Source organism: Girardinichthys multiradiatus, chromosome 11 (assembly GCF_021462225.1).
Source record: "Girardinichthys multiradiatus isolate DD_20200921_A chromosome 11, DD_fGirMul_XY1, whole genome shotgun sequence".
In the NCBI taxonomy this organism is placed as follows: domain Eukaryota; kingdom Metazoa; phylum Chordata; class Actinopteri; order Cyprinodontiformes; family Goodeidae; genus Girardinichthys; species Girardinichthys multiradiatus.
In genome coordinates, this window is record NC_061804.1 from 20,953,528 (window position 1) to 20,970,647 (window position 17,120).

General features: G+C 40.1%; 1 protein-coding gene across 2 annotated transcripts; it reads left to right on the forward strand.

Annotated features, from left to right (window-relative positions):
• Positions 1–182: 182 nt before the first annotated feature.
• On the forward strand, positions 183–16,728 carry uspl1 (ubiquitin specific peptidase like 1). 2 transcript variants are annotated; one of them, XM_047379231.1, is made up of 10 exons: positions 183–340; positions 610–701; positions 4,516–4,672; positions 5,062–5,184; positions 6,599–7,421; positions 7,594–7,704; positions 9,844–9,973; positions 12,953–13,078; positions 13,552–13,712; positions 14,633–16,728. In XM_047379231.1, the coding sequence occupies exons 3-10, from the start codon at positions 4,547–4,549 to the stop codon at positions 16,282–16,284; spliced, it is 3,252 nt and encodes a 1,083-aa protein (XP_047235187.1). In that variant the 5' UTR covers positions 183–340; positions 610–701; positions 4,516–4,546; the 3' UTR covers positions 16,285–16,728. The 2 variants fall into 2 exon arrangements, with proteins under 2 accessions (XP_047235187.1, XP_047235188.1); XM_047379232.1 differs by lacking the exon at positions 610–701.
• Positions 16,729–17,120: the final 392 nt, after the last annotated feature.

The window sequence follows — 17,120 nt, forward strand, 5'->3', positions numbered from 1 at the left end:
CAATAGTAATAATTTTTTGGCGTAATTAAACGTGGTGGAGCTTTTTAATTCAGCCAAACCGGTTGGCGCTGGTTTGATATGCTGTGGTGTTAAATTGATATGAACAATAATTTGAGCTCTTGCAGTTGCACCGATCCACCACGTGGGGTCCAGCTGACACCGTCATTCAACAAAGGGGAAGACAAAGGCCGACGCACAACACCGGCGGCGGGCGGAAGAAGAACGTTTCTGCTACGATCTTGTGAGGAGATGCACATGGAGGCATAAAAAGTCACACGCTACGTGTATTGATTTATTTATTACACATAACCGAATTAAACCCAGTTTATCGCGGGTTCTGGTAAGTATTGCTTTGATTGTTTAAAAGTGAAGAAGCAAAAAATGGTCACAATGTAAATTATAGCATAAGGCTAACCTAAGCTAGTAGGTTAGCAACGTGCTATTCATCAAAACTGCATGGTCAAAGGTATTTTTTGTTTCTAATTTTCGGTATATTATCATGTTCAGTACTTTTTATTTATTTTCCAGTACGTTTTGCCTGCAGCTTTAAGTGTCATACATGCATGTAAAAACGTGATGTTTGAGTGTGCCAATCCCTCTTGTGTGCAGTCATTCAGTTTAAGTCGTGGATTTAGGACAGATGGCAAAGTGTAGTGGCCTGGATTATCAGCTCTTCATTCTACAAACGAATAACACTTAAGGTAGTGTGGCCTGTAAGCACTTATTAATTCAACAAGCAGCCTTGGTATTATTTCCAGCTGTAATGACATGAACACAAACAGCTTCTAGTCCGAACACCGATTTTAAAGAGTTGTAAATAGACTGGTTGTTGCAGGTTCAAATTGAAGTCTTTGTGATGTGTTCAGACAAACTTAACTGATCCAGGAAAAGTTAGTTATTTAGTCTGTGTTGTATTGATATTGCCTTTTGCACAGTAGACTCATGGCATGTTGTGTTGACGATTGCTTCTAGCACAAGATCCTCATTCAAGTGCACCTTGTACGCTTTATTTTGAAATAATTTAAATGAACACATTAACTTCAGTTAGCAGAATATGGTGTAAAGATATTATTCAACACTATATAAATAACATCCATTACCCTAACCTTTTTGAAGTGATTTTACTGTTTTGTGTTAATTTAACTAAAGAATAAAATCAGTTATCAGAAACTTTTAAAACGTTTCTTTATAGCCGCTACATGTAATTTGTAATTGAGAGATTGTACTACTTCGGCATCCGTGAATAGTTTATCCAAGAACAATGTTAAAGTGATTCTCCAGTACCATGGACAGCAGCAGCCTGGGTTTACAGTGTCAGTGGATACCAACTTCTCTGTCCACTCTAGTACATTTAGACTTTGTCACCATTTCGACAACCTTGGAAGTCACTATTATGAAGGAATTCTAAATTAAGAAGATCAGATTACATAGTCAGGCTTTTTTAGTTGCTCTCTGTGGAGACCAGGGCCTTGCTAGTGACAATTAAGAATGCACACGGGTACAAAAACACCAAGATAGGCATCCCTAAGAAGGAAAAAATAATCTAATGTCCAATCCAAGAAGGTTTATGTTAAGACAGTGTTGAGAGCTTTGGTCAGAATTTGACATTTAATAAAACCAGTAAGCAACAGTAAAACAACCTGGAAATAGTCTAGTATGTTATTTGTGACGTGGTAAATAACTGGTACCACCACCCTCCTGTGATCCTGCAAGGATTTAATGGGTGTAGAAAGTGGAATGATGGATGGATAAATAACACCTGTTATTAAATTACCCTTTATTGGCACTGAACAAAAACAGACAACACAATTATGAATGCTAGTCTGTGTTAGGTGTGTTACAAACACTTTTTACACACCTCTATTTATGCCTCAAACCACACACACACACTCACTAGTAAATTATGAATGAGTAATGTGATTAAACAAGGCTAATAGAATAAGATTATAAGCATCACTGATTAAAAATTTGCAACCCAATCTATTTAAATTGCCTGCAATGGATGCTCATTTAAGAAAAGAAAGCACATTCAAGAACCGTGGTAACCGTTAATTTAGAAGCAGACAATTAAAATCATCCAGTTTTTAATCTTCAGTAGATGCCAGTAGTCTCCCTGATAGGATTGATCAGACTGCTATTTTTTTCTCTCACTTACATGAAAGTTGCATTCCTTTTATCAGTGTTAAGGTGTTGATCTTTAATGCTGTTTTAATACCACTGTGGTATGAGCAGCATGTCTGTTAAGCACCCAACTGCAGTCTCTACTGGAGCAGAAGGCCTGACCAGTCTGTTGCTTTTACTGTATCACAGTATATACAGGTCCTTCTCAAAATATTAGCATATTGTGATAAAGTTCATTATTTTCCATAATGTCATGATGAAAATTTAACATTCATATATTTTAGATTCATTGCACACTAACTGAAATATTTCAGGTCTTTTATTGTCTTAATACGGATGATTTTGGCATACAGCTCATGAAAACCCAAAATTCCTGTCTCACAAAATTAGCATATCATTAAAAGGGTCTCTAAACGAGCTATGAACCTAATCATCTGAATCAACGAGTTAACTCTAAACACCTGCAAAAGATTCCTGAGGCCTTTAAAACTCCCAGCCTGGTTCATCACTCAAAACCCCAATCATGGGTAAGACTGCCGACCTGACTGATGTCCAGAAGGCCACTATTGACACCCTCAAGCAAGAGGGTAAGACACAGAAAGACATTTCTGAACGAATAGGTTGTTCCCAGAGTGCTGTATCAAGGCACCTCAGTGGGAAGTCTGTGGGAAGGAAAAAGTGTGGCAGAAAACGCTGCACAACGAGAAGAGGTGACCGGACCCTGAGGAAGATTGTGGAGAAGGGCCGATTCCAGACCTTGGGGGACCTGCGGAAGCAGTGGACTGAGTCTGGAGTAGAAACATCCAGAGCCACCGTGCACAGGCGTGTGCAGGAAATGGGCTACAGGTGCCGCATTCCCCATGTCAAGCCACTTTTGAACCAGAAACAGCGGCAGAAGCGCCTGACCTGGGCTACAGAGAAGCAGCACTGGACTGTTGCTCAGTGGTCCAAAGTACTTTTTTTGGATGAAAGCAAATTCTGCATGTCATTCGGAAATCAAGGTGCCAGAGTCTGGAGGAAGACTGGGGAGAAGGAAATGCCAAAATGCTAGAAGTCCAGTGTCAAGTACCCACAGTCAGTGATGGTCTGGGGTGCCGTGTCAGCTGCTGGTGTTGGTCCACTGTGTTTTATCAAGGGCAGGGTCAATGCAGCTAGCTATCAGGAGATTTTGGAGCACTTCATGCTTCCATCTGCTGAAAAGCTTTATGGAGATGAAGATTTCATTTTTCAGCATGACCTGGCACCTGCTCACAGTGCCAAAACCACTGGTAAATGGTTTACTGACCATGGTATCACTGTGCTCAATTGGCCTGCCAACTCTCCTGACCTGAACCCCATAGAGAATCTGTGGGATATTGTGAAGAGAACGTTGAGAGACTCAAGACCCAACACTCTGGATGAGCTAAAGGCCGCTATCGAAGCATCCTGGGCCTCCATAAGACCTCAGCAGTGCCACAGGCTGATTGCCTCCATGCCACGCCGCATTGAAGCAGTCATTTCTGCAAAAGGATTCCCGACCAAGTATTGAGTGCATAACTGTACATGATTATTTGAAGGTTGACGTTTTTTGTATTAAAAACACTTTTCTTTTATTGGTCGGATGAAATATGCTAATTTTGTGAGATAGGAATTTTGGGTTTTCATGAGCTGTATGCCAAAATCATCCGTATTAAGACAATAAAAGACCTGAAATATTTCAGTTAGTGTGCAATGAATCTAAAATATATGAATGTTAAATTTTCATCATGACATTATGGAAAATAATGAACTTTATCACAATATGCTAATATTTTGAGAAGGACCTGTATGTATCCAAAAATGTAAGGCAACAATGCATTGGTCTAGGCTCCATACAGCCAATTCAGTTTTTTAGTACCCAAAAACTACTACTAAATTCACCAAGTGTTCATGTTCTCTGTTTGTGCCGAAATCTATGCATCGAAATGAAAATTACAGTAGACATATGTCCTAGATAACATTGTTATAATAATAAACATGCTTGGTTTCTTGGTTTAAATTAAAGCAGTTATATCCTGTCATACATTTATTGTTCATGTTATTATTATTTTTGTATAACTGCAGTTAAGCAGTTTTTTAAAACTCAACCAGAATTTGCAGCTCTGTTTTTAGGCCCTGCTGTTTCAATCTGCCAGATTATCTTCCTGTCGGATTCCCAAAAGTAATCTTAATTTGACACAAGTTTAACAGATTTTTTTAAAATGGTAGTTAAATTAATTCTGGCTCAAAGAAATTTCACCTACTCTGCAATAAAACAAAATATTTAAGAAATTTAATAGCTTATTTTACCTTTTGTCTTTCTATCCTAACCCTGACTTCCATGCACCTTCATAGGTTTTTAAGCTGTGTGCTTATTTGTATCCTCCCCTCCCTCAGCTCCTCTGAACGTGAGCCGGGCTGCAGTGACATGGTGATATATGCTGACTGGCAGCAGGCAGCCGTGGAACCGAGAAGCGACAGCTGTTTGCCAATGACTGGTGAAGGCACTGGTTTGGAGGCTTTGGCCTCACCGCAGGCGGGGTATCTGGGAAAAGTCAGTGGAACTTATGGTTTCCTCTCATTGTTGTCACTTGCGCAAAGCTGAATTGTATTTGAAAGAGGCACTGTGACTGGGCAGTACCAATCCAAACAAAAAAATAAAAAACTAATAAGGTAAAATGAAAATAATCATAACTGGAAATCTCTGGTTGTAAAAGGCGAAAGTATCGGTTTGTTTAAAAGATGTGACTGAAATGTCTCTTTTTCTTTTCTCTTCTTTGTTCACTCTTCTGGCCTTACATGAACATGAAATATTCCTATCCAGTTAAAAGTCTGTAAGAGTAAATACCAACGAACAAAATTATTTCCCAGATTTCAGTCTTCTTCCCTACCCGACGCCTTTGTTTACCTGCGAGACTGTGACTGTTTCGTTTTGTTTGGTAGGTTCAGGAAAGAGCCGCTTCACTGGAGTATTGTCCTTGGTGTTCTTCGAAAGGCCTGACCTATGCTCTACGCTGCTACCGCATCAAGCTCCAGGAATCCATTGCCCTCTGCACAAACCCGCAGGTAAATCCCAGTACTGTTTACACCCAAACACATCTGTAAAAATCCTTAAAATATACTAACACAGTAGTGTAATATAAACCTGAAGAATGGAGCCTTTGAATATATTTATTCTGTAGAAAAAAATGAAATGTTAACAAATTTTAACAAAATAATGATGTTCTTTAACCAATCCACTTAAATATATTAAGTCTTAAATATGTTTATTTAATAACTTGCTTTCTCTATATTAAGAGTTTTTAGGAACCTAATTAGTAATGCATGACTTAGTATTTGCCTGGAGTACAAATATGACATAACACACCGACCAATTTTATCTTTAAGGACCCATGTTTATCTTGCCTCCACACACAGTGAGCCGGAATGGTGATTGAAAAAAAGAAATAACTCCAAAGGGCATGAAAATTGGAAATCAAACCATGCACAGGTGTTGATCCTGCATGAAAATCTGAATATGCTGCTTTTAATTTTGAAAGTCAGCGCCTAGCTATGTAAGCAGCATTGTTATAGCAGGCTCTGCCCCAGTAGATGGACAGAGAGGCAAGTTAGTGAGACAGAATGTAGTTTTGTTTTTCCAACTAGACATGGCCCTAAGTATGTATTTACTGAAGTTAAAGAGGATTGCTTTGTCTGTGGAAAACATTCAGACTCTTTCTCAGGAATTCAAACGTATTCAGATGGAACTTACTGTGAAATACAAGATTTTGCTCTTGTTGATCACTTCAAAAATTTATGTTGAGACGACCAGTGTAAGTGTTTCCAGCCGGCTGGTGATAATGTCACTCCATGTGTTCATAATAGCCTTGAGTAGGGCATCCGAGGTCTGGAACCGACACCCGTTTTCATAAACATCGTCTCTCCCATCCATCCCCAAACATTATCAATGGGATTTAGATCAGGAGAACATGTAAATGCTACCAAAAGAGGGACATTGTTCTTCTGGAAGCAGTGCTTTGTTAAATGGATGCTGTAAACTGCTGTCCTGTTGAGAGACCCCTTCATCACCGCTCAGACCAAGACCCTTAGTCAAGAAGGGCTGTCCTAAGGAACATCTCCACATAGCCAGCAATGTGGTCGGGTTCAAAGTCACAAAGCCTTTTGTCTTTGCCATTAGAGGTCATGACATGGTGAATGCCTGACAGAAAAAGACTTGGGGTCTCAAACCTTTGATTGTGCGATGAACAACATGTATGGGTTTAAATGTTTGAAAGCTCTACTCTAATTTTAAACTGTGGATTTTTCTGACTGTACTCGGTGTGAGATGATTCTACTGCAGTAACGGGTCATTTTAATTTTCAGGTTTCTTGCATGTGTTTACGAGGGATGCCATCAAATCTGTCCACATCTGTTTATTTCACATCTTTCTTGTCTGTCTTTCCTAGCTGCTGTTAATCCATGTATTTCTAATTCCATATAGTGTCTTTTCCCACTGGTAACTCGACCCTTGGAGGATATTTTGGCTAGCTTGGATCCCTTGCAGCCAACTGTTGGGAACAAAAGGAAACGTGCCTTGGTTCTGGAAGAGGAAGAGGTTGTTAAATCTCCGCTCAAACGCCAGCAATCAAGCGATCTCCGACCTGAGAGCATTTCTTCCGTGCTTGGCAGGTCCTTGGAGCATTGCTCATTACACCCTGCGACAAATGGACAGGTGAATGGATACCACAAGGAATCTCCAGATGTTGAGACAGCAGAATGGGACAATGAAGACGTTCAGAACAAGGACGATCCTGCTCCTTCTTCATGCTCTGACTCTCTTGAACACTCCTCAGATGTTTTGTTGGCTAGTAGTGGAGCCCAGTCGCCTGCTCTCTCTCCTCACTTTATCTCCCCAGATGTATCAAGGCAGGACAATGTTCCAGGGTTAAACTGCAGACTCAATTCCAGTCAGGCCAGTTATTCTGCTAATATCCAAACCTCATCGCTTCCATGCAATGAGCAGCCAACGTCAACAGAGAAGGATTCACTCATGGCAGACATCCCCCCTTGTCAAGACGTTAACGGCTTTCATTCGGAGAGTCGGGATTTGTCGGATGAGCTTGTTTCTGTTCCAAAACAGCTACTGTGGAAAAACAGCGACAACTTGTGCTGGCTGGACTCGCTGCTGGTTGTGTTGGTGAACTGTAAGAGCTTAAGAAAACTTGGACTTGAACATGAACCTCAGCGCTCATCTGTATGGCGGCTGCTGAGGGAACATGAAGCCATCTGTGCTGCCATCCAGGCGCACCAGCAAACTGGCAGAGGTAATTTTATTTAGTGTGTTGCTGTTTTCTGTCTTTTTATTTGACCAAACTGAAATTAAGCTTCACTTCAAGGGCTGAAACACCTACGATTGATTCGACTTGTAATAAATTTAATTGCTCCAATGCTTTGAAGATATAATTTTTTTGTTGACTGAAATTTGTTTCTGGCTAGACGGTGTTCTGAGAGTACCAAGTCATGTGCTGCAAAACGCCTACGTTGACCTGCAGAGTCTTAGGACATCCGTTTTTAAGCTACTGCAGCCTAAACTGCACTGCGAGATGGGTAAGATCAAGTTGGTTTTCACCAGCCTGTAACAAACTGTTATGTTTTTTAGCAGGGCTGCTTCTTAAGAGCTCAATCCTTATGGTCTTCATGCTATAGGTTGAGATTTTTAAGTGATGTGGAAGGATTTTCCTGACCTATGCTGTTTAGGTTCCTGGATTTATAAACATCCAGGAACCTTACTGAGTACAGTGGCCAAACACATTTCCTGTGCAATTCACAGCAAGAGCGCATCAAACTGTCCACATGCTTCAAGACATCGCTGGACTTCACTGGACTGTTCTCCAGAGTTTACAAACCCGTAGCAAGTGTTTTTCAAAACGCCAGTATTCATTGCAAACGATGAAACCCTGTAACAGCCTCACTCTGTAATCTTTTTTTTTTTTTTTTGGCGGGTTCCATATTTAAAGCCTGCCCACTGTAGAAATGTCTGCCACAAATTCATGGAAACGTTTGTTCATACTATAAAAATTGGCTCTAAAAATGGCCTCTGAAAATTTGAGCCTGGATAAGTATGGGATTCTGACATTAAGGTTGTTTCGGTGTTCATTAGGGTACCTGTGAAACTCTAAAGGTTCAGTGTAAAAATCCAAAGTGAAGTAACTCACCCCTCCAAAGGGTTGAATTCTGATGTTTCAACCACTCCTATTTCAGTGCAAAGAGTCAGACACAGTGGTTTGTTCTCTGGAGTGGCAAGTCATACCTCTCAACCAGCAATCCAGTGGAAGAATCTGGGTGTTGTAGTTGCCAGGATACCAAACTTACTTTACTATATTGTGTCAGGTTTAAAGATTGGTGCAGAAAGGATTATGATGAGGGGCTGTTTTTCAAGATCTGGGCCTGGCTCCTTAGTTCCAGTGGAAGGAACTCTTAATGATTGAGGATGCCAAGACATTTTGGACTGTTTCTTGCTCCCAACTTAGTGGGAACAGCTTGAGGTTGGCCCCCTCCTTTTCTGACATCACTTTGCACCACTACAGAAAGACGTGGGTGAGTGGGATTGGTGTGGGAAAACTTGACCGGCCTGCAGTCCAGTTTTCAAGTCCTAAACTTAAGCCGATAGAACACCTTTAAGAAAAATTGGAGCAGAGACTGAGAGCCAGGCCTTCTCGACCAACATCAGTGTCCAACCTCACAAATGCAAATTTTTTAAAAATTGTCAAAAAATCCCATGAATACACTTGTGGGAGACCTTGTATAACTGTAATAACTAACATTATGCCTGACTGGCATTATATCAGAAATCAGAAAAGCTTTATTGCCAAGTACGTTTTTGGACATACAAGGAATTTGTTTTGGCGTAGTCGGTGCAATACAATACAAATTAAACAGTATAAACATATCTACAATATAATATAAATATATGTGCACAGTTTTAAGTGAGTGAGAGTAAATATAGAGCAGTATAAGATGCAAGAGCAATACAACAGTGCAGATGATCATTGTGCAAGTATGGCAGGAGTCCAAGCTGAGCGTTAATGTAACGCATAGAGTTATAATATATACAATCTAGTTCAGATGTATTGAAGGGAGATAAGCGAATTCTTTGGGCAATATAGTGAATCTGGTCAACCACATCAAAACCAATGTCGGAGCTTAACAATAAAATGGTTCTGTCTGTTTGAAACTTCATATTTATTCTCTAAAGCTTCGTTCTGAGCTTATGCGAGCATATTCTAGTGCTGACAGGACTACATAAATATGAAAATCCATATTTTAAGATGTCTGAACAGTTCAAGCCTTTCGTTACCCTAAATATATTACTTCACTCAGTCTTCTTCTTGGCATCTCAGTGGCATGCAGATAATATTCAGTCATAATTCATTCTGCTATTTAAAAAAAAAAATGTATATGTGAGCTTTTAAAAGCAGTATAATATCTGGAAGTAACACAGCTTGACTTGGTTAATGGTCCAGTTAAAGAGAAAAACACACGGATACAGAAGGGAGAGATTCACTCTGTGTGTTTGGCTTGAAGATGTTTTGGCTCACTTCCTCTTCACAGATTTGTTTGCTTAAAAGTATTCAGAAATGGTGTGGAGCAACTGTTGCACTCAGATCTTTAACATGCAATCATTCGTCAAGCTGTGTGTGTGTGTGTGTGTGTGTGTGTGTGTGTGTGTGTGTGTGTGTTTTTCAGGCCAGAGGGAGACTCCTGTTTTTGCCATGCCTCTTCTGCTCACACTGGACTCCTGGGTGGAGCGTCTCTTCCAGACAACCTACGTCTGGGAATTCAAGTGCAGCGAATGCAAAGTTATCACAAAAGAAAGGTAGATGATGATTTATTTTATGCACTAAGTCAAACAGAAGCCCAAAATTAATTAAATTAAGTTAATCCCTTATTGCAGTAGCATAATCTTACAGTAAAGGAATAGAATAATCTCACCTTCAACTTTAGTACATTTGATCAGTGGGTGAAACATTTATCTTGTGACCAAGCGCAGTGAGGAGGACCGTAAAGAAGGTAGGAAAAATCTCTAAAGCTGTTGGAGAACTGCAGCAAGGAGTTGGGGTCACCAAGTTTCCACATCAATTATACAGGTCCTTCTCAAATTATTAGCATATTGTGATAAAGTTCATTATTTTCCATAATGTCATGATGAAAATTTAACATTCATATATTTTAGATTCATTGCACACTAAGAAAGACAAAAGGTAAAATAAGCTATTAAATTTCTTAAATATTTTGTTTTATTGCAGAGTAGGTGAAATTTCTTTGAGCCAGAATTAATTTAACTACCATTTTAAAAAAATCTGTTAAACTTGTGTCAAATTAAGATTACTTTTGGGAATCCGACAGGAAGATAATCTGGCAGATTGAAACAGCAGGGCCTAAAAACAGAGCTGCAAATTCTGGTTGAGTTTTAAAAAACTGCTTAACTGCAGTTATACAAAAATAATAATAACATGAACAATAAATGTATGACAGGATATAACTGCTTTAATTTAAACCAAGAAACCAAGCATGTTTATTATTATAACAATGTTATCTAGGACATATGTCTACTGTAATTTTCATTTCGATGCATAGATTTTGGCACAAACAGAGAACATGAACACTTGGTGAATTTAGTAGTAGTTTTTGGGTACTAAAAAACTGAATTGGCTGTATGGAGCCTAGACCAATGCATTGTTGCCTTACATTTTTGGATACATACAGGTCCTTCTCAAAATATTAGCATATTGTAATAAAGTTCATTATTTTCCATAATGTCATGATGAAAATTTAACATTCATATATTTTAGATTCATTGCACACTAACTGAAATATTTCAGGTCTTTTATTGTCTTAATACGGATGATTTTGGCATACAGCTCATGAAAACCCAAAATTCCTATCTCACAAAATTAGCATATTTCATCCGACCAATAAAAGAAAAGTGTTTTTAATACAAAAAACGTCAACCTTCAAATAATCATGTACAGTTATGCACTCAATACTTGGTCGGAAATCCTTTGGCAGAAATGACTGCTTCAATGCGGCGTGGCATGGAGGCCATCAGCCTGTGGCACTGCTGAGGTCTTATGGAGGCCCAGGATGCTTCGATAGCGGCCTTTAGCTCATCCAGAGTGTTGGGTCTTGAGTCTCTCAACGTTCTCTTCACAATATCCCACAGATTCTCTATGGGGTTCAGGTCAGGAGAGTTGGCAGGCCAATTGAGCACAGTGATACCATGGTCAGTAAACCATTTACCAGTGGTTTTGACACTGTGAGCAGGTGCCAGGTTGTGCTGAAAAATGAAATCTTCATCTCCATAAAGCTTTTCAGCAGATGGAAGCATGAAGTGCTCCAAAATCTCCTGATAGCTAGCTGCATTGACCCTGCCCTTGATAAAACACAGTGGACCAACACCAGCAGCTGACACGGCACCCCAGACCATCACTGACTGTGGGTACTTGACACTGGACTTCTGGCATTTTGGCATTTCCTTCTCCCCAGTCTTCCTCCAGACTCTGGCACCTTGATTTCCGAATGACATGCAGAATTTGCTTTCATCTGAAATAAGTACTTTGGACCACTGAGCAACAGTCCAGTGCTGCTTCTCTGTAGCCCAGGTCAGGCGCTTCTGCCGCTGTTTCTGGTTCAAAAGTGGCTTGACCTGGGGAATGCGGCACCTGTAGCCCATTTCCTGCACACACCTGTGCACGGTGGCTCTGGATGTTTCTACTCCAGACTCAGTCCACTGCTTCCGCAGGTCCCCCAAGGTCTGGAATCGGCCCTTCTCCACAATCTTCCTCAGGGTCCGGTCACCTCTTCTCGTTGTGCAGCGTTTTCTGCCACACTTTTTCCTTCCCACAGACTTCCCACTGAGGTGCCTTGATACAGCACTCTGGGAACAGCCTATTTGTTCAGAAATTTCTTTCTGTGTCTTACCCTCTTGCTTGAGGGTGTCAATAGTGGCCTTCTGGACAGCAGTCAGGTCGGCAGTCTTACCCATGATTGGGGTTTTGAGTGATGAACCAGGCTGGGAGTTTTAAAGGCCTCAGGAATCTTTTGCAGGTGTTTAGAGTTAACTCGTTGATTCAGATGATTTGGTTCATAGCTCGTTTAGAGACCCTTTTAATGATATGCTAATTTTGTGAGATAGGAATTTTGGGTTTTCATGAGCTGTATGCCAAAATCATCCGTATTAAGACAATAAAAGACCTGAAATATTTCAGTTAGTGTGCAATGAATCTAAAATATATGAATGTTAAATTTTCATCATGACATTATGGAAAATAATGAACTTTATCACAATATGCTAATATTTTGAGAAGGACCTGTATATGCAGGAAAAGGCTTTTGTATCTTTTTTTTTTTTTAATGTAAACGTGTAGTTTGCTACACCCTTTAACTGGAACGGTGTGCTTTGGTGAGAGGAGACTTTATTCAAGTGAGTTTGACATGAAACAAAGGTTGAATATGTGGAAAAGCACCTCTGTAGAGTATGGTGGAGGCTCTGATTTTTCAGGCAGTCCTCTTGAATTAGTGTGATATAAACTGGCTTTACCCCGGGTTAAAAATATAAAAGATGTAGTTAAAGAATTGATGGTGTGCATGCAAATGTTTTTGAGAACATAAAATAAAACAATCTTCCTCACAGTCATTATAAAGTTTATGAGATTATTAGATTCAGGCAAATGTTTTACAGGTGAAGTAGAAAATACATTTTTCTGCTTGAATGTCCTGCAGACTAACTGATTAATATACTAAACTTTGTTGCACCATTTCATTTGTTTTATCCTCTTTTTGTTTTGCTTTGCAGGCTTATAAAAACTCTCCCGACTTCCACAAATATTCTGCCTGATTGGACCCCTCTTAATGCAGTTCATTTGGCTCCGTGTAATATGTGCTGCAAGAAGAACCAGATGAGGACAATGTTGCTGGAGAGGTAGGGTTTCATCTAAGGGTTATACTAACTGGAGTAGGTTCAACAAAGCTGGGCTTTATTTAGGTAGCCTGGTTTGATAAAACTCTACTTGGACATAAAAGATATAACAGTAAAGAGCTTTTATTTACCTCCATCTTCTCTGACCAGCATGCCCAAATCATGATGCTGCCACTGCCTGTTTTAATTGTGGTAGTAGTCTCCTCGGGTCTGAATACATAAGCATGCCACAGCTCTGTGAATATTTGTAGCAAAATTTGAAAACATGTAATTTTCCCACTGATATTCATATTAGGTAAACATCACATAATGCATTATTTATTAAATACAAATGGCAAAAATGCAGAAACTGTTTGACAGAGTGTACTAAATGATTTTACAGCTTGGTAACCTGCCACGTTTTGTTTCAATAACTTGATTCAAGCTCAAACTTGCTGTGGAGTAATATTAACCTTTTACCTCATGTCTTTTTGCAGTATATCTCCAGTGTTTGCACTGCACTTTGTAGAGGGGCTTCCTGACAATGACGTCAGTAAGTACACCTTCAGCTTCAAGGGGAATCGCTACTCTGTGACCACCGTCATACAGTACAGCCATCGGCTTAGGCACTTCGTCACCTGGATTTACAATGAGGATGGTATGTGTTAAATAAAGACTCAATGACTAGGGCTCACCTGGCAATCTGAAGGTTGTATACCGGATATTGAATCCGTGCTGCCCATAATGCAACGTATCAGTGTGTGAATGTGTGGCAGTTGGGCGAATGCAAGTTTTCTTTTATCCCTCCATTCTTCCACTCGTCCATCTTTTTTTCACCATTGTTGAATTGATTTAGTTGTCCATTTATCTTATAGTCCCTCAATTTATTTGTCTCTATATCCCTTCTTTTATCAATTTGAGCAGCCCTTGGTCCATCTACCTGTTTTTTCATGCAGCCGTTCCTCTATCCCTCCATCCACCTCTTTGTCTCTCTCTCAATCCATCAGTTTGTCCATTGATTTGTTCCCATCAGTCTGTCCCTAAATTCAGTTTTTCGCAGATTTTGTATTTTACGCCTGACCTTGATAGAAAAATCTTGAAAAAATCAGTTGTAAAACTTAGCTTTTAAACTTCAAAAACGAGGCAACTGCGACTTGCAGTGTGAAAACACTCTGATCGAGCAACTATGACTAAAAACACACAGTGTTGTCTATTTACTATACAGTATTTTGATTTAATAGCCACAATTTGTTGCATAATCATAGCTCCAATTTATTTAATGACTCCTTGCTTGGAAAAAAGCAGTCATGCAGTGGAAACTACCACCACCGATGACTGTTATTACACAAACAATATTTAACAGCAAAAGTTTGCAAGCTGACCCCTGACCCAACTAATTAACCTGCTATAATCAGCTTGCTTTGTTCCACTTACTTAATGAAGAGTATATACTATAATATATTGTCAACAGTAAGAAAAGTTGCTGCTTTTCTGTTTGAAATAAAAGCAATCAGATCATGTTTTAGACTTTTTCTATTGAACCTGGCCCATGTCTAATTGTCATGTTTGTTCCTGCAGGATCGTGGCTGGAGTGTGACGATTTAAAATACCCTGAGTGTAAGACCTACCAACAGCTGCAGATTCCCTCTCAGGAGATCCATGTTGTTTTCTGGGAGGTGGAGGAGGATGGGTGGGCCTCTGTCTGTTCTTCTTTCAACGTGTTACTTGAGAGTCCCCCAACTAAGAATGAAGGGGTTCCTGATTTAAAAGACTTCAGCACAGAAGAACCATCAGTTCTTATTCCTGATTCTTCTCTTCTTACCTCTCACAGTGACACCAACATAGTCTGTGCACTGTCAGGAGATGACAGCGCTAATGTAGACACTACAATTACAGATGATGCCAACACATCAATAGGGGCCTCCACCCTACTCGGCACCTTTGAGGGCCTTACACATAATGATATAATCACAATCACTCTGATAGAGTTGCCGCCCGATTCGGTTCAGTCAGAGATGCAGTCTTTAATGGATACCCAGCAAACGGAGAACTCCACTGCTCCTCTATTGACTGAAGAAGTGATCTCTGTCCTTGCAGCAGGTGGAGACTTGTGTCACAGCGCTGACGCTGAACCTACTCCAACCAGCAGCCAATCTCAGTCAGAGTCAGGGGACAGCTCAGCGGGCGATCCAACGTTTGTGTGCGGCGCAAAAAGACGTCGAGGTAGAAGGCCTAAGAAGAAGAAGACTGTCCGCAGGCAGAGAAGTAAAAAGGCAACTTCATCGAAAGATGCTTCACAGGGTACCCCGGATGGACCCTCAGAACCACCCAAACCTGTCTGTTCTGCTGAAAATAACACAGTTCCTATTACAGAGCAGACGTCCAAGACGTCTTCTACCAACAACTTGCCTCCGTCTAGCACTCAGAACGATCGCTGGTCTTTTCTTCTAAGCAAACACCCTCTAAATCAATTAAACAAAAACATTTCACATCCTCCCCCCACCCAAAATCTTCCAGTGATAACTGAAGTGAATCCATCTCAACCTGTTCACTCTACACCCAACCCTGTGAAAAAGCCACGGATTCCCTCCGGAATCCCTAAAGCACCGCTATTAACAGAGGAAGGTACAAGTCTCCCACCCAAAGCTGCAGAGATGTATGGTGGCTTTGGTGCAAAGAGCTCCAACCCCTCTATTACTCTTTCATCCCCTTTGTCCATCCCCCTGTTACCTCCAGCTGTCCTTCCTAATCGCACTACGTCCCTCACATGGACATCTGATACGTCTCCGCTCCATGAAAACTCTTCAATAAAGAAACCCGGCAGCTCAAAGGTTCCTCTGGTTCTCAGCGACACTGAAGCCCTCAGATACAAACTCTTGAAGAAACTTAAAACTAAGAAAAAGAAGCTGGCAAAGCTGAATCAGCTGCTGGGAAACGGAGGAGGGGCCCACCTCAGACCGGACAGCACCGACCTGAACTCTCCAAGCACCGTCAGCTCCAGCACTTATGACGGCTCCACCTGTGACGACATCCTGTCCGACCTGTTGTCCCCGGCAACGGCGACCAGCCACCTCTCCCCGGACAGCACCGGCTTCTTTGAGATGTTGGCCAGTGGGCAAGACGGGGCGAACCAGCCGGACTGTGTGGTGAGAGTTGTGTCCCAAACTAACTGTCGTACAAGCCAGCATGAAGATCACAACTTCCTGGAGGAGTTTCTCTCACAGCTTTAAAACCAGCTCACACAGGGGTGTTAAAGCAATTATTCAATATTTTTTTTAGTCTTCAATAAAACTGCACTGTTTACTGTAAAAAATCATGTGAGATTGTTTTTGCAGCCGTTTACGTAGAAGGAGGCCTCACGTTTGTGTGCGACTACAATTTTTATAACAAAAATCAAGTGGAAAAAACATTTTCTACATTTTCTTTTTTTTTTTTTTTTTTTTTTGGTTTTACCTTTTCCAGAAATTGCACTTTGTTTTTCCTACGTACTGTATGAACATGGCTTGTAGCTTGGTTTAAAGTTGAAACTGTTTTTGTTTTTTACAAATTGTAAAAAAAAAATAAAAGTATTTCAAGTCTTGTTTTTTTTATTTATTTGTAAATTACAAACCACCTTCACTAACACCAACTGTTATTGTTAAGGTAATAAAATATTTATACTTTTTTCATTCAAATGTTTGTTTTGTTTTTTTTCATCCTCTAATTGTAGTTTTAACAGGTAATGTTTACGTATATAGTGTAGTTTCATATCTGTTTTGAATAGTATATCCCTTTTGTGATATACTATTCAAAACAGTATACATTTACATTTTTGTTAATATTTTATATCTTTTCATGGGAAATCATTCAAGATATGACACTTTGATACAATGTAAAGTAGTCGGTGTACAGCTTGTATAACAGTGTCATCATACAGCCATTAATGTATCAATTGCTGGCAACAAAAGTGAGTACAACCCTGGGCAAAAATGTCAAAATTGTCCCCAGGGTGTCAATATCTTCTGTGTCAAGATGTCTTGGGAGGCTAGCAGTTGTGTCAATATCTTCATTTTTCTCTAGCACTTCC

What these genes read in the sequence shown, in the direction of transcription:
- uspl1 (XM_047379231.1), top strand. Translation starts at nt 4,547, where the DNA reads ATGGTGATATATGCTGACTGGCAGCAGGCAGCCGTGGAACCGAGAAGC. An exon ending in AGGCGGGGTATCTGGGAAAA is followed by an intron (nt 4,673 to 5,061) that starts GTCAGTGGAACT and finishes TTTGTTTGGTAG; the next exon opens with GTTCAGGAAAGAGCCGCTTC. An exon ending in CCCTCTGCACAAACCCGCAG is followed by an intron (nt 5,185 to 6,598) that starts GTAAATCCCAGT and finishes AATTCCATATAG; the next exon opens with TGTCTTTTCCCACTGGTAAC.